Genomic DNA, 17,540 nt, shown 5'->3' with positions numbered 1-17,540 from the left:
AAAAATTGTTGGAACGGTATGAAGATTCAAGTGTTCTATTTTGAATTTTTGTTGCGTAATTAGAAATTTATGATACAAAATTTATTTTTAGAGGATATTTGGGTTAGGTTTCTAGGAAATTTCTATTCTTGGTTTCTATTCTTGGTCTTAGAGGATTCTACTTTGTTTTAGAAGTGTTAAAAATCTGCAAATTGGTAAGAAAGGCCCAAGGTGTTCTTATCTAGAAAGGAAAGGTCCTTGAAGGTGCTAAGGGTCTATTCATATGATGTAGAACACTTGAGGAGATTTTGATGAATTACAAATTTTAAGAGTTTATGCATGTTATGCTTTGCTGAGGGCTGGTTTTGACATTGAAAACAGCACCTAATACTCATCTTTTGTCCATCATATTGATGTTCTCTTTAATGTTTTGATGTTTTTGCTTGTCCATGAAACTTTAATTATGACAAAATCAGATCTGAAAATGACACAAAATCAGCATGTGTGTGTATGAGACAATGAGACAAACCAGAATAAGTAGCAACTTGCCTAGAGAGATCATTTGTTTCCCCTAAAGAACCAATGCTAAAATTTGCAATTTTATCTTCTTCCGATGAACTGTGTACACAATCTCCCTCACAAAAAGTGCTCTAACCACTCCTAGCGGCCTGGGAACCTTCCGTACAAGGAGTGCTCTAACTTACCTCACATGGGCACCAAAAAAAAGCAAAAAAAAAAAAAAAACGAACTGCCACCAGCGCATTCAAACCCATCATCCAGTTTATGATCGTCTTGGTGTGGTGTAATATGCCATCATATTGTCGATGATTATATTGATGTGGCACAATACACCAACAACCTATCTATGATTGCCTCAAGGTAGCATAACATACCATCATCCCATCTATAATCCCCTTTTCTTTTAATGGCCTATAATCCCCTTTGTATTGCATAATGCACAAATCATGTCTATGATAGCATCAATGTGGCATACTACACCATCATCATGTCAACGATCACTCGCAATTAGAACTAACAAGAAAAAAGAAGAATAGGCATCACAAGTGCTGAAGTTTAATTCTTTGCCATACTTGGGGATTGGCAATCCAACCTCAGTTCTCTCCCATTGCCTTTAAGTTTCCAGAGTACATTTTTATTTCCTTCCTTCTTAATTCCCTTTGCAACATTGCATCACATGTTTAAATTTTTTATTGATGAAAGCTAAGTTCATGAAGAAGCCCATAATTCAGCAAAAATGACTCTAGAGAAGAAAAGAGACCTCGAAGTTAAAAAAAAGTAGGCTGGATGAGAACAAATGCATCATGTTAATAAGTCAATAGTGGGCCCTAAAAAGCTCCATTCATCACGAAATATGGCAAGTTGGAGTTTCCAGCATCACATGTTCTAAAAATTACCGTAGTCAAAGGTCAACAACTCGAACAACAAAATTCTTGCCTTCGCAATTTACTTTCTAGCTTTCATGTCCAAAGTTCCGTGCAATAGCAACTTACTTTTTTACGGCATTGGATGCTTAAAGTTTTTGCAGGCAGCCCTATTGTCTCTATTGAACTTTACTTCTCCTCCTCTACAACCTGATGATGAGGTAAGTGTTCAAGAAGGGGAGGAAGTTGTGAACACTATTGAGGAGGAACATGATAAGCCAGATGCCATTGTTGGCAAGACCGTTACTGATGGTGAGCCCAAGCCTATTTCAGAACATGTTCAGTTAGATCCTCTAGCACAGTCAGAGATGGCAGATACAGAGCCAGAGAGTATAGTGACGGATGAACTAAATCGTTCCATTGAGGAGACCTATTCCACATCAGGACAAGAGCATAGTGCCATTGTTGATTCTACAGTAGATATTCAGATTGTGAGGATTGAAGAGGTTGAGACAGAGTGTTTCAGTCCACAGGACGACGATTGGGAGAATTGTCCATTAGATTTCATTGAGACATATAAGATACCGGCGGATGACTTTATTGGTTATAACCTTATAAAGGTTGATCGTGGATTGGTGATGCCCACAGCTACCACGCTAGTCCGGGAGGAGTATGCTGCTATCTTCCCAGCCACGTTACTTTTCAGGAGAAGCTTGTGTTCGTATGGTTCAACATGTGTGATTTCTTCCCTATCGTCCTACCCATGTTTCATACCACATGATTTCAAAAGACTGCTACTCCTAGTACTAGAATGGGCCACGTACATATTTGATCCAAGTGCACTACCATGACAACGAGGCTAGTAGGGGACTCGAGGATAAGTTATCTTTGGGAAGGGGAGAATAATGAGGATCGTAGGCACGTTGCAAACCCGTGAGGCCCAATAAGTGGCATATTTGCCCAGTAAGTAGCATGAGGGATTTTATTTACATGTTATTTAGATTAAGGGATTTTATTTCCATGTTATTTTACTTCCTGTTATTTTACTTGAATTTAGGGATTTTATTTCCATGTTATTTTACTTCCTGTTATTTTACTTGCCTCTCTCTCTCTCTCTCTCTCTCTCTCTCTCTCTCTCTCTCTCTCTCTCTCTCTCTCTCTATATATATATATATATATATATATATATATATATATATATATACTCTCGAGAGAGAGAGGAAAATGATTGTGCGCTCGAGCGCATATAGCTTATATGCGCTCGACGGCACAAAACTCATGTGGGCCCACATTGTTAGGAGAGGAATGCTAGCGTCACGCGGTAATTCTGCCGCTTGTAATCACACGACTTCTTATTGGTTGTCAGAGAGCGCATTGTTTTAAAGGTCATTTTTTTCGACACTACATTAAATGAGCAGATGACTTTCCCAGCATGGCACATCGTGTGAAACAACAAAAAATCATATAAAATGACCCTGAAAAAACTCGTACCTACAAAAAAACAAGGGAAATGTTATCAGCACTAATGTATCTTGATCATCGTACTCCTCACTTTATTAAAAGTACCGTATGGCCCGCACATTAGATGGGCCACAGCCTAAATAGGTTGTGCCCCAAAAATCATTTCAATAGGATGATCCTAGCCCTCCGATCTATGAGGTTTCCATAATGTCCTAGCCATCTGATCTGTAGAAGAACTAGATATTATGGAAACCTTATAGATCGGAAGGCTAGGATCATCCTATGGAAATGATTTTTGAGGCACAACCTATTTAGGCTGGGTTCCATCACATCGACGGTTTGGATCATCCTATGGTGCAGGCCATACCGTACTTTTAATAAAGAGAGGAGTGTGATCATCAAAATACAGTAGTGCTGATAACATTTCCCAAAAGCAAACACCTAACCTTCTCAAATCATAAACTGGCAAAAGTTAAATACGAAATTCTCCTCCACCTCCTGGAATCTCCTTTCTGCCACCATGTCTTTCATCTTTTAGGTCTTGACGTTCGTCCGAATCCCAATCGGCGGAAAAAAATTTGTGCCCCAGGCGTGCTGCCACCCCACTAACCTCTCCATATCTCCGTCCAAAATCGCCTCTCCGATCCGGCTGGTTTTTCGGTGTTGAAACTGCTCTCATCCGTTTTTTGCTTGGCAATTACTGTCGGAGACAAGAAAATCAGCTGGGTGCTTTTTCAATTGGCACTTCCGCACCTCAATCACACGTGCCTGATCTCCACAATACTGCCATTATGAGGTAATGAAATGGCTTGAGGAGAAGAAGCTGAAGTGACGTTCAACTACAGATATAGATCGTGGACCTCACTTTGAACACTTTCATGCTGCCGCCACGTGTTACTAAAGGTGAAATCGGTTTACCTGTGGATATGGAAAAATCATATATGCAATCTCGACCACCATGGACATCTCCAATTTTGAGCAGTACGGGATTCAAAACCCCACCACCTGTCGGGATATGTGCCTATGATCTTGCCTACAGAATTAGTTGAATATGATGGTGGGCAACATGGGGTTCTTTGTTTGTATGATGGAAAAGCTGTTGAAGTAAACCTTCCAGTGGCAAATGCTGTCGATAGAAAAGTGAAAATTCAAGAATTCAAAACCAAACCTGCAAGTGCACTTTTCAGGCGGATGCCAAGAGAAGAGATAGAAGAATTCAATGAAAACCATAGAAAAGTTTGGAAAAAAAACCTAATCAAGTCAATCGAATCACATATTCACAAAATAAACATTAAAACCACTGTTAATGGGTGTCTGAACTCTGAACTATGATGTAAAGGAGGAGGCCGAGACAATGGGTTGATGGGACTTCCAAAAAAAAGAAGGAAACGAGAATACGCTTGAAGTTAGTTTTCGATGTCACACTGTCACTGGCAATAGAAAGTCATCTACGCTTTACTGTAGTGCCGAAAAAGACGACATTTAATACAATGCACTCTTTGACCACGAATAAGAAGCCGCGTGATTACAAACGGCAGAATTACCGCATGAGGCTATCATTCCTCTTGTTAGGATGATCCAAAGCATTCATTTGAAAGGCCCTTACATAGATAGGGTGTGTACAAAAAATCAGCTCCATAGGATCACCCTAACCCATCCAAAAGTGGAGGGCAAAATAAATAGACACTGTTTGTCCACAAACCTGCCCATTTTGCCCTCCACTTTTGGACGGGTTAGGATCATCCTATGGAGCTGATTTTTTGTACACATCCTATCTTTGTAAGGGCCTTGCAAATGAATGGTTTTTGTGGGACCCATGTGTTTGGGCCCTCGAGCGCATATAAGCTTATATGCGCTCGAGCGCACAATCATTTACCTCATATATATATATATATATATATATATATATATATATATATATATATATATATATATATAGAGAGAGAGAGAGAGAGAGAGAGAGAACGGTTTCCACTCACAAGTGTAGATAAGTTATCTACACACTAGCTTAAAATACAGTGGAGGGCATATTGTTTGGGTGATCCAAACCATTCATTTGATTGGCCCTCACATAGATAGGGTTTCCACAAAAAATCAGCTCCATATGATCATCCCAACCCTACAATTTGTGGTGGTAAAATGGACGTGTATAAACCTTCACAAATCTGTCCATTTTTTGCCTCCACGGTTTGAAGGGTTATGATCCTATGGAGCTGATTTTTTGTGGACACCCTATCTATGTGAGGGCCAATCAAATGAATGGTTTGGATCACCCAAACAATGTGGGCCTCCACTGTATTGTAAGCTAGTGTGTAGATAACTTATCTACACTTGTGTGTAGAAACTGTTTTCCCATATATATATATATATATATATATATATATATATATATATATATATATATGAGAATAGTGTTCCTGCGCAGCTGCTCAGATAAGCTATCTAAGCAGCTGCTTCAAAAACTCATTTGGCCCACATTTTTGGGGTGATCCAAAGTATTCATTTGAAAGGCCCTTCCATGGATAGGGTGTGTACCAAAAATCAGCCCTATAGGATCATCCTAACCCAATCAAAGGGGGAGGGGAAAATGGACAGACACTGTTTCTGACCATTTTTTCCCTCCACAAATGGCAGGGTTAGGATGATCCTAAAGGGCTCATTTTTGGTACACACTCTATCCATGGAAGGGCCTTCTAAATGAATGCTTTGGATCACCCCAAAAATGTGGGGCCACATGAGTTTTTGAAGCAGCTGCTCAGATAAGATATCTGAGCGGCGCAGCCGCGCAGGAACACTTCTCTCTCTCTCTCTCTCTCTCTCTCTCTCTCTCTCTCTCTATATATATATATATATATATATATATATATATAGAGAGAGAGAGAGAGAGAGAACAATTTAGTTTTAGCATAATATAACTGCAAATTTCTCCGCTCAGATTTCTTTTTCCCCTCTTTCCTTTCTTCTCCTCTTTCTTCTCTTTCTCTTCCCATGGCCTGCGTCAAGAAGTTTTCTTGGCTTGTTTGCAAATATTATCACTTTGGAGATTATTTCTACTCATTTTTTTATCTGTGCTGAATGTAACTCTTAGGCAGATTATTGTTTTTTCTGATTTAGAAGAAATAATCTCATCCCACCTAACTTGTTTTTTATTCTTCCTTTTCCCTCTATTTTACCTACTGATTTTTACACATTTCATTACTTGTGCTGTTCCTTTTGTTTGTGTGGTGCTTTTTTCGCCTCTGTTCCATGTCAGCTAATCTTCTACTAGATTAACAAACAGAGCATCTAATTCATCTAAATCTGGGAACGCTTAGCTTTAACCATGCCAACTAGATTAAACATGGTCATCTAATTCTTCTACTAGATTAAACATTGTCTTCTTATTCTTCTACTAGATTAAATAGTAATATCTTGCTACTATGGGTTGATTTTTTTGCTTTGAATCTTGGTGGGATTTGGAGTTTCTATTTTACTAGCATTTATTTAGTTGGGGGCGTTGAATCTTAATGGGATTCGGGGCTTATTCTTGTTTTACTTGCATTTATTTTGCTAGAGGGATTGAATCTTGCTGGGATTTGGGGTTTATTGTGGTTTTATTTACATTTATTTAGTTGGAGGGGTTGAATCATGCTGGCCAGAGCTCCATATGAAAGCCGCTACTTCATGACGTGTAATGAGTTTAGATGAACACTTTCATCACTTGCTTAGGATGAATATCGACTACTTTCAACACTTTGTTCAACTACGTAGAAGCATGGGTCGGCTTCAAGATACTATACATTGCAATGTTGAAGAGCAAGTGGCAATTTTCTTATATATAATGGAACACAGAGGAACCGTAGTAATAGAGCATACATTAAACAATCAGGTGCCACAGTTTCTCATTATTTCGAAAAGGTGTTGAAAGTTGTTCTTAGCATACAAGATGTGTTTATAATATCAAGATAGGCCCACAATACTTATAAATTTCACGTCCAAAGCATGTTAAATAGATGACTGACACTTTACTCTTATTTTAGGATTGCATTGGTGCAATAGACTGAGCTCATATTCCTGTTGAATTCCCCCCGAATATGAACCCAGGTTTCGTGGTCGTAAGCAATGATCATCCCAAAATGTATTGGCTGCTTGTGACTTCGATTTAAAATTCACTTACATATTGGCTGGTTAGGAGGGTCGGCATCCGACTCAAGGACAATGGGAAATGCAATAGCACAACCAAATGGGATTCCTTGCCATCCAGGTATTATATTTATTATTAAATTCATATGACTGGTATGCATTGATGATGGGGATACTTATATGTTGATTTCTTTTATTATAGGGAAGTTTTATCTCGCCGATGCTGGATATCCTTTACTTTGGCATTCTATCACCCCGTACAGAGGAACAAGATATCATCTTAATGAAATCAGAGGTCGAACCCACAAACTTCGAATGAGCTATTTAACCATTGACATTCCTCGCTCCAGAATGTAATAGAACGTGCTTCTGATGTCCTTAAGAAGTGGTTCAACATTATTAACGAAGAACCTATGTACTCATACGAAAAGCCGATTGATATACTATTAGCGATTGATATACTATTAACTCGTTGTTACGTCCATTATCACATTAGGATGGTGATGCCGACCAATTCACTCAAAGATGCTGTTTTTTTTTTTTTGGAATGGTTCACTCATAGATGATGTTGACCGAGACTTGTTATCAAAAGTGCCATGTGGCGAAGACCCTATCCCAATGACATCACGTAGCAGGGCTGAAGATGAAAGAGAAGGGAATAGAATTAAAACTTCAACCCCCACGACAATGTAGAATGATAAGGGCTGAAGATGAAAGAGAAGGGAATAGAATTAGAACTTCAACCACCATGACTAGGTAGAACGATTCCCCAGGACATCGTCAGCATTTCATGATCAATGATTCTGTTATGCTATGTTTGGTTGCCGGAATTTTTTTGATTCTTGGGACTTTTGTGGAATTTCCGCAGGAAACCCACGTTTGGTTGGTGGGCCCAAAATAATCCCAGGAACCAAAATAACCCCGCACGAAACCCCAGGAAGGAAAAAAAATACTCCCAGGAACCAAAAATAAGCTTGCAGAAGAATTTTTTTCTTCCCAACAGTTCAAGCAACCAAACAAAGCATATTTTTTTTTCCCCACCATAGTCCGGTCAACCAAACATTGGATTTTTATTTTACCAGGATACTTCTAGGGAGTTTTTTTTCCCACCAATCTCCCAGGAAGTTTTTGTTCCACAAAAATCCCAAGAACCAAAAAAATTCCGGCAACCAAACGGAGCAAATGAGTCAACTTTTACTATTGTATGTTAGTTCTGTCTTTTTGGATGGTAACTCACGATGTTTATATCTGGATGATATATCATAATGTTTATATTTGGATAGTATATCATGATTCTGTTATGGTATGGCTTGATGTTTATATCTGGATAGTATATCATGATCCTGTTACGGCATGACTTGATGTTTATATTTGGATGGTATATATGATTGATGTAAATGATGCCTCAATCAGGATGGATACTGGGAGGAAAAGGAAAAACATCTTCTGGAATTTGGAGATGGGTAGGGCATTGGTTAATGCTCTATTGGACTTGATAACTGAAGATAAAAAGATTCTAATTAACAATGTTTCATATACTGCCCGATCCATTAATAATAAGTTTAGAATGAATTTGAATAAAGAACAGATTAAGAATCGCGTTAAGACCCTGAAAAATCCCTACAAGACTCTGAATAATTTGCTCATGGTTGGGATAGCACGACAAAGAAAATATCGGTCTCCCAAGAAGTTTTCGAGAGCTATATTGCTCTAAGTACAATGTAGATACTATATTTTCTTCTGAATAATGCTTACTAAACTACAGTTGCGTTGTAATTTGATACTTGCTTTATATAGGCTCGCCCAGAATCCAAGAGATTTTTACTTCACGACGTGAGTTGTGTGAAGAACTGAGGCACATTTTCTGTGGGTACTATGCGACAGGATAGTGGGGATAGACATTTGACTACTCAAGAAGTTCAGAGTATGTTTCTTTCAACACGCAAGAGATAGGTGTTGATGATATTTCAGAGAACTACGTCAACGACCTGACTCCATTGACCCCACAGGGCATTCAATCAATTCCAGAATCTCCTTTGAGAGAGACTAACAGGGGTTTACTGACTCATCTCCGGTTGGAGCTTCCTCACACGGTGGAGGTCAAAAAGGAAAAGAAAACGATAGATGGTGGTACATATTGATAGAATGGGAGCAATTGTAGCAAGCGTGAAATAGGTTGCCACCGCCATCAAAGACCATTCGAAAGGACCCTATTGACCTCCGTCAACTTCAAGTGGTTGTTATGGGGGTTGACAGTCATGAGATGTCTGTATTGATCAGAGCCTTGGAGTACCTCCACCTTAACCCTAGGGAGGCTCATTTGTTTATGCTCTTCAATTGTGAGGAGAGGAGAGACTACATTGATTGGAAGATGAGTTGGTTTATGTAGTTTCATTGAGTGGGAATTGTGACTTTTTGAGGAAAGTTGTTGTAGATGTTGGTTTTTATTTGTTGTATGAACTTATGAGCACTTTTATTTTGAATTTGACGAGTAAAAAGATATAAAGTTGATGGTTATTGCATATTAATAATGACTTCTTGTAACAAAATATTATGTTGTTGTCAGGGGCAAACGAGTAGGGATATTTTACACTTGGCTAGAGTGTCAAGTTCAAGTTAATGGTTATAGTGGAGCTCTCTACTGTTCGTATAACAGTAGAGAGGAGGTTAAAGAATGTTTCATTGCATACATGCATCAAAGCGTGGGAGAGTCGCATAAAGAACTGTGTTTCCAGATTGTACCTACACCATGGAGTCCACCATGTCTCGCTGTCACAATCATTTTTCTTATCTTGTAGTTATAGTTTTCTTAATTTAAATTTTAGATTATAAAACATGTATTGGGCTCACTTATTTTGGGAACATTTGTGCTGTATATACGATATGGGCCCCCTATTACATGCCTAGAGACATTCGATTCCGTATGATGGTTGAAATCAAGTTAGTAAAGTAATTGTTGAGTTTATATGCAACCGAATGCATCATTTTATATTTTCTGTTTAGTTTATGTAGGGCTTCCTGGCAACTAAAAGCCCATCTCACAGGTTTTTCATTATATTTCTTTTTCTCCCTAAAGGGATAATCTTGACATGATGTAGCATAAATCAGTCCAATTTCAGCTTAGGTGTTCAAAAAGTTAATCAGGTCGCGTTAAGCACTTTAATCTAGCCTTAAAGATAACTCAACAATAAGATTAATATATGTCCCGAACATTCATTGCTCAAATAGCTCACACCAAATAACATAGCAAATGAATATAAATATGTCAGCACAAGTATAAGGTCTGATGACAATATAAAAACAAAGAAAATGCCAGATCTAGGGCCCAAATACCTGCCTATAAGGATCAAACAATCTCACAAATAAAATAGGTGCAACGGTATATAGCCAAAAAAAAAGTTACGTTGATGGAAGTAAAGGCTAATAAGGGTGGAAAATAACAAACTCTTATCTCACCCAGTAGGTAAGTGCATCGTCCTCAAATCTCGTATGAAGGGGCCCAAGAGGAGTGGTGGAACAGTGGTTGTAAGCCGATCGGACCAAATAAACTGCAGTTGTCACCAAAAAGGAAAGCCAATAAGGGAAAAGTATGATGTGGAGATGATCGTGCAACCCCCAGACAGCAAGGGATATGTGAGGATCCAAAGAGAGTGAAGAACTAAGCAAAAGATGGAGAAAAGAATGACGGTTATGATGAGCCATCCCTAAATCTCTGCATAACTGCCCCTAAAAGCTGCAGGGACAGCAAAGAAGGTAGGGAGAAAGAGAAAAATAAGGAGGAAAAGGGACTGACATAATCAGAAGTGCTACAAGCCTTGTGGTTTGGTAAAGAAGCCAAACCGTGGAGAAGAAGGGAATAAAAGACGTGAGGAAAAAAAAGTGACCGGAGAAAGAAGGGAACCAAGGAGAGATGAAGAAATAGAGAAGTAGGAGGAGAGAAGTACAGAAAAGATAAGGGAGGAGGAAGATGAGGAATAGGAGGAGAAAAACAAAGGGTTTCTCTGCCTTGGAAGTTGCATCAAAACACAAGGGGGAAGGGGTATCACGATTTTCTCCAACATTGTGATTTTCGTCCCCCCTCCCCATGTCCGCCTTTTAAACATCCTTTAGAGAGTTAGATGTGGGCCCCTTTCCTAGCCAATAGGATCTTTTCACTTAAGTTTAATAGTGGCCTATGAGATCATTTCACTTGAGTCATCACCAATGACTTAAATGCACCTACTTAAAGATTAAAGAAACAAAACCACCCAAAAATAGAAATTCCATCATAAACAAGTATTACGCTCGTAAATCATCTATAATTTCCTCAAATCATGTCCAAATTGTGTGATCTTGGGCTCGTTAGATAGGTAATCGAAAAACCTTTATAATGACACCAACATAAAAAAAAAAGCGGACAGGATTTGATACCTCAAAATTAGGCTAAAGGTCAAAATGGGAATCATGATCAACACAAAGTTAAGGGTAGTTGTGAGGTGGTGGTGGGCTTTAGGAGATGTGGACAACCCCCACAACAAAGCTCCATAATAACAATATAATAAAATATAATGTCCTAGATAAATAAAAAACTAAATAAACGAAAATTCTCTAAAGTGGCATGTAGACAAAGGCCGGATCACATCAAACCATCGGCATTCAGCTTCATCCGATTTGGTGGAGGAGGATGCCACCTAGCCATAGTTTTCACCTTTGGGATTCTTCCCAACAACATAGATTTCCAATTTCTATCTTGAACGTCACCAAAACTGCCACAATGAATTTAATCTTCCAAATTATCCACACACCAACAGTTTGCTTATCTTCAAATTTATGATGAGGATGAGGAGTGTCCAAATGAGTTCATTGAGGTGTCTACATAGGCTTGTGGTCCTCTTTAGACCCAATTCTAAAAGGACATGTCAACTTTCTAGCTCTAGTACAAAATTTGACATTTTTCGGTCATTTCGTCCTGAGTCTAAATCTTAACATCCAAAAGATGGCATATTTTTCTAATTTTAAAAATTCACAAATTCTACCATGTCCAAATATTATTAAATTCCAAAAGTGGTAAAAAAAATTCATAATTTGGTCTCTAAAAAATTTTCGTCTTCTTAGACATTAGTCAACACAAACATTTTCCTTCAAGTAAATGTTGGATATTTACATGTTATGATGGATTGGGTTACAGATGATGACCATGTTGTTCTAATTTTTAATTTTTTTGATTTTTTGGATTTTTTTAAAATTTTAACTATTTAAAAAAAAATCTCAGGTCGTACGTCTTTTCCGAAACGAAAAGTCGTTCCACTGATCAAAACGAAACGACGAACGAAACAGAATTCATAACTAAGCTGGGTGCACTCTAAATCTATCACGGGTCTTTTCGAAAGTTGGCATTTGGGCCCTCTTGGTGCTTTGGAAAGAACCCTACGGGATCTTGTTCCTTCTGCTGTTATGTGGGAGATTTGGGGAGAAAAGAAGCTACCTCCCCCCCTTTCAATTTCCAGTTCCTACTTTTTGGTCCACTCAGGAGGGGTAGTACATCTCATCAAACCACCGACCGACAGAAACACCGAACAAAACAGAACATAGGGGTGTTCCGTTCCGATTTTCTGGACGAAACAGCCGAAACGATAACTAGGGCGCCCAATGAACTCCAAACTAGTCATATACCTGATTCAAGACCTCCACCACCACTTTACAGTGAAGAAACAAGAGTTCAATAGATTCCTCCTCTTCCAACCAAGGTTTTAAATTTCGCAAATTTCGGTCCTTCCCGAAACCGAAATTTGGTAAAAGCTCTCAAAATATCGTTTTTTTAGGCCGAAATTTTGACTGAAATTTGGTAAAGGATTAAAATAATATTAATTTATCAATTATTTCACCGAAATTTCTGAAATTTCGACCGAAATTTGGTACATTTCGGAAATTTTGGTTACGGTGCGATTTCGTTTCAGTCGAAATTTAAAACCATGCTTCCAACACATAATGCATTTGTTCCCCAACTGGAATTTGCACTTCTTAAGTCTATCCATCGTGTTTATTTTCTCTAACCTGATTTTATAAGAAGAAGCTTGGATTCTGGGAGGAACCGATGCCAACCACACCTTTGACCTTTCTCCATGGGAAGCTTTGGAGGGATCATGTGCTTGTAGAGCAATCTCACTGTGAACTCGCCTCTAGGGTTAGGAAACTCTTATACTGTGTACTCTTTCTTTAGAAGACTTAAATATTTTAGAAAATTTAAAGTCTAGCTTGTCTCCTTTTTTGAAAAGAGAAAAATACTACACCCTTGTTCCATTTCAAAAAGAAAAAGAAAAAGAAAAAAACTACACTCTTGTTGAGAATTTGCCAATCCAAAGGCAGATTACACGTCAGTTGTTTCGAATTTGCCTAGGTTGCTATAACAAATCTCACATTTCCTGTTCATATGTATCTTGAAATTATGCTCCAAAAAATTGAGGTAGAGCCATAATTTCCAGGACAAGTGGCAAGATGATACTAGATGCTATATCTTGACCTTGATTATTAGAAGTAGCATGAGATGGTAACAACAAATAAAAGTAGAAGATAATCTACTTCATGACTCAAGGCATTTAGAATTGTGAGATTCTCACGCAGGAGTGGTACCCATAAACAGATTCATCTAATGACTCTAATCTAACAATAAGTTTTTCACATAACAAGAAATCTAAAACACCATAGGAAAATAGAACAATGTACATCATCTTACCTTCAACTGAGTCAAATTCTCATGTTGCATTAAAGATCAGAAGAAAGATTATGACTAGAACAAAGAAACAAAGAAAACTAAAAGATTATGACTAGAACAACTTTGTGAATATGGGAGGAGAATTTCAAGAAAAACTTATTCAAGTAGGATAAGTTTATCTTGAAATTCTCCTCCCTTGTTCACCAATTTGGTTGCATTCATGATCAGAAAGATTATGACCAGTACAAAGAAACAAAGAAAACAACAATAAACCCAAAAACTGAAAAATTATCACTAGAACAAAGAAACAAAGAACACAACAATAAACCCTAAAAATCACTCACCAGCCAAAAGAAAAGCAATTGACCCAAAGAAAATAATCGCAGAAGGGATGAACAAAACCATCCAATAGTAATCAGCAGCCTCCTCCTCCGTCAAGTAAAACGCACCCGGAAAAAGATCCGAATCCCGCGTCATGTTCAACTCAATCCGCGGAAGCGTCTGAATCCGCTGATCACGGCAAAACGGCCTCCTCCCTTCATCTGCTGGAAAGACAATGTTCAAACTGACAAATGTAGAAGCAAAAAACGCGAACCAAAGGATCGTCATCAGAACAATAGCCAGAGGCCTTTGGATTCGCCCCCACGCTTTTTCCTCCTCTCTTAGGGTTTCGTACTCGTGTTTTGGCATGAAAGCTTGGCGAAGAGCATCACCTATGATCTCCATTGAGTAAGGAGCTTGAGAAATTAGGATCTAGGGTTTCTGAATCCGATATGAACAAACCCTAGCTCGAAAATTAACCCTAATTTCTGGCCTGGGAGACATGGAATGAAGAAAGGACAAAGAGAACTTGAAACCCTAGCTATTCGATATGGATTGTACGGTTTGAGCATCTGATTTCCTCTGGTTCTAACCCTAACCCTAACCCTAACCCTAGCTTTTGGAAAAAAAAGGGGAAAATGTAGAGAAAGTTTCTTGGTTTAAACCCTAACTAGTGGAGTACTTTCTTGTTCTTGTCAGCAATTTCACGCTTTCTCTTCTGTTTATTGGATAACCAACTATAACTGATTCTTCCTAGTTCCTAGTTTGCATTTGCGCAGGATACAAAATGTATATTTTAGCAAGGAGATGATTTTTTTCGCCCCCTGTAGGATAATGCGCCCCAATGTTAACGTGATTTGACGTGAAAAAGCGATAAAGTCTGCCCACGATTCACGTTAAATGGGGGCGCATTATCCTGCCCACAATTCGCTTTAGCAACGCTGAATAGAGATATTCTAACATGCGAACAGCACATATGTGATACGTCCACCACCTTGATTAAGAGATGACAGCTGTCCAGATAATGATGGGTTGTTGATCGGCTAATCACTTGCCAAGCAACACAACTTTCCTTGGAAAATTCTTAGACTCGGTTCAGTTGCCCAGCCTTTTTAACGAAAAGGGAAGTGAAAATGACTGATTTAGCATAATTATTATCCCTTATTTCAACCTTTTCACTATTTTTTCATAGAAATTCTTTTATGGCCTGTTTGGTAGCCAGGAAATTTTTTTTTTAATGATATATCAGCATTTCCAAGTAGAGATGAGGGTGAAGTAGTTAAAAAATCAAAGGAAAATTGGTCTCTCAGGTGATGAGAAGTGGTTAAAAATAAGGAAAAGATCTTTTGAGGAGAGTCTTTTTGTTTCCAGATTTTTACCAACTTCACACATATCTCCACTTGGAGACACTGATTTATCATGAAAAAAAAGATTCATGAAAGCCAAACGTGCCTACACTACATGCAATTCTTTATTGTTGTAAACAATTGAACCACAATCCATCCATTCTCACTTTCCTTTCCACCCTCTTCCATGGGGAGGCAACCAGATGAATGGGTTGTTTGATGGGCTCAAGATAGCCATCCTTGGTAACTGATCTACCCTTATGTCCAACACCCCCGGATTGTTTTCTAACACTCGCTTGTTTTCTACCCCAAATCAACTAATCAATTGATCGCCATTGGTTTTTGGTCACTCCCAGAGAGATCGAAGCTGGGATTTCATATCTCATTCTTTTTCTTCTCTACCCTCCATATGTGACTGGATATGGGTATTGCACGATAAATTTTAAGGTGGCGGAAACGAAGGAAGAAGTTACAATCGTTGAGCATTTCAAAAAAAAAAAATGAAAATTATGGTTCTTGTCCCCATGCTTTGAATCAATGAAGAGCCCCAACACAAAGGTCTTACAGAGGCGTGGGGTCCTGGAGGGCATGGCTACTAGCAAAGGAGATGGTGGCAATGGTGCTTACAACCAGCAATCGACCACTTGTTGAGGATAGCTATACATATGTGGAATAGCCCCACAGGGTTTGTTCTATGTGGAGATATCAAGTCGGGTTTATTTTATCACTAGGCAAGCTTATTATCCTCTCCTTAGATAAAAAAGGGGCCCCAATTATAGACACAAAGTACTCGATCCCAAATATATATTTAGGATAAAATTATCCAAGTAGGGTAGCTAATCTCTGGAACAACTTATCTATGGATTTCTATCCCCATAGGCTCTGTTCACTTGCCTTCTTGAGAAAGGAAAGGAGAAGAAAGTAAGCCAAATTTTCTTGTGATTGGACATGATTTGACATTTTCCGTCGTTCACTTGTTTTCTCAGGAAACCATAATTACACAAGTGGAAAATATAAATAATGACGTGGAAAACGAACTTTCTTGCACTTTCCCTCTAAATTTTCTTACCAAAAGGGTGAGAAAATAACTTTCCTGAGAAAACCACTTTGCCTGCATACTTTCTTTTCCTTTCTCGGCCAAGTGAACAACGGAATTTTCTCATAAAATGAATTTTCTCACAGTTTCTTTTCCTTTCTTTTCCAGTTTTCCACGTCAGATTCTTTTCCTTTCTTTTCTTTTCCTACTGCTAGAAAACAAGTGAACAGAGCCATAGAGAACAACTCCTAAGACACTCCTCCTTGACATTAATCATTAGATTTCAATGAGACTAAATGAGATGGAGTGGATTGGTGTTGGATTAGCATATCAGCAATCTTGATCATTGTACATGTGTGCTATTTTTACTACAATATTTTATCAAAATTGACTCTGGGGAATCCCGGAGAGAGCGAAGTAAGTTTGTACTGGTCTTTTGAAATATTATAAGACTAATTTCAGTAGTTTTCATGACCAATGTCATGTATTTGCTATTGATCACATGAATTGAACAAAATGAGGTAATTTTGAAAGGGAAACGGATATCATCTTACCTTACATTTTTCTCCAAGCTCATGAAACTCTTCTCTAGCACTACGAAGACAAGAAGAGAGAGCCAAAGATAAGGTAGTCTAAGGCGACCATAGAGAGAGATGTTGCGATATAATAACTTATAAATAACATAGAACAAATAATCGAATTGTAAAACTATACAAAATTGGAATGTAGGAATTGTGGCAAGGGAAGCCACTTAACGTTCTATCTTAAAGATTTTTGTTTACCAATTGTTGCAGGGTGACTAACACCGGAATATAACCCAAATTCTTGATAATCAGGTCAGGTTGAGATTTTGCTACAAAAAATTGAAATCTCTTCATAAAAAAAATTTCTTCGTAGGGGATGATGAACCCTTGGTGGAGATGTAGAAGAAGTTTGATGCTTCAAGGTGTGTTATTTCCCGTTCTTTTTCCTTGCATGAAGAAATTATATGGTGCCTGAGGGTCAAGTCCCGTGAAGAGGTATGTCAAATTTACCATTTCACGGTAAATTACATGGTGAATGCGCATCTTAAAAAGTGGGCTGTTGTTGAATGGTACCACATAAAAACTCTCTTTTCGTGAGTTATAATATTTTCTGAAGTTTGAATTGGTAGATTTTGAACAATTGAGCCGTTCGATCTAAAATATCACCGCCCATTTATT

General features: G+C 38.3%; 2 protein-coding genes across 3 annotated transcripts in view; one reads left to right on the top strand and one right to left on the bottom strand.

The window, feature by feature from the left end:
- The window catches only part of LOC143853681 (uncharacterized), a 30,223-nt gene extending 15,436 nt beyond the window's left edge, over positions 1-14,787 (bottom strand). The window contains exon 1 of the mRNA XM_077363402.1: positions 13,980-14,787. Within this exon, the coding sequence (XP_077219517.1) occupies positions 13,980-14,361 (382 nt within the window). The 5' untranslated portion in view covers positions 14,362-14,787. The remainder of the gene's footprint in view (positions 1-13,979) is intronic.
- Positions 614-9,254, top strand: LOC143853690 (uncharacterized). Of its 2 annotated transcripts, XM_077363419.1 has the most exons (4): positions 614-2,324; positions 6,842-7,065; positions 7,147-7,239; positions 8,742-9,254. In XM_077363419.1, the coding sequence occupies exon 1, from the start codon at positions 1,460-1,462 to the stop codon at positions 2,210-2,212; it is 753 nt and encodes a 250-aa protein (XP_077219534.1). In that variant the 5' UTR covers positions 614-1,459; the 3' UTR covers positions 2,213-2,324; positions 6,842-7,065; positions 7,147-7,239; positions 8,742-9,254. The 2 variants fall into 2 exon arrangements, with proteins under 2 accessions (XP_077219534.1, XP_077219528.1); XM_077363413.1 differs by lacking the exon at positions 8,742-9,254 and having other exon boundaries at positions 7,147-7,346.
- Positions 14,788-17,540: the final 2,753 nt, after the last annotated feature.

Source organism: Tasmannia lanceolata, unplaced genomic scaffold, assembly GCF_043159265.1.
Source record: "Tasmannia lanceolata isolate RefF3 unplaced genomic scaffold, GAP_Taslan_0.1 ptg000003l, whole genome shotgun sequence".
Classification (NCBI taxonomy): Eukaryota; Viridiplantae; Streptophyta; class Magnoliopsida; order Canellales; family Winteraceae; genus Tasmannia; species Tasmannia lanceolata.
The sequence above is the reverse complement of the archived record's forward strand: the minus strand, read 5'-3'. Positions and strand labels throughout refer to the sequence as shown.

Bases quoted from the DNA above. Each gene is read 5' to 3' on its own strand.
- LOC143853690 (XM_077363419.1), top strand. From the start codon at position 1,460: ATGTCCAAAGTTCCGTGCAATAGCAACTTACTTTTTTACGGCATTGGA.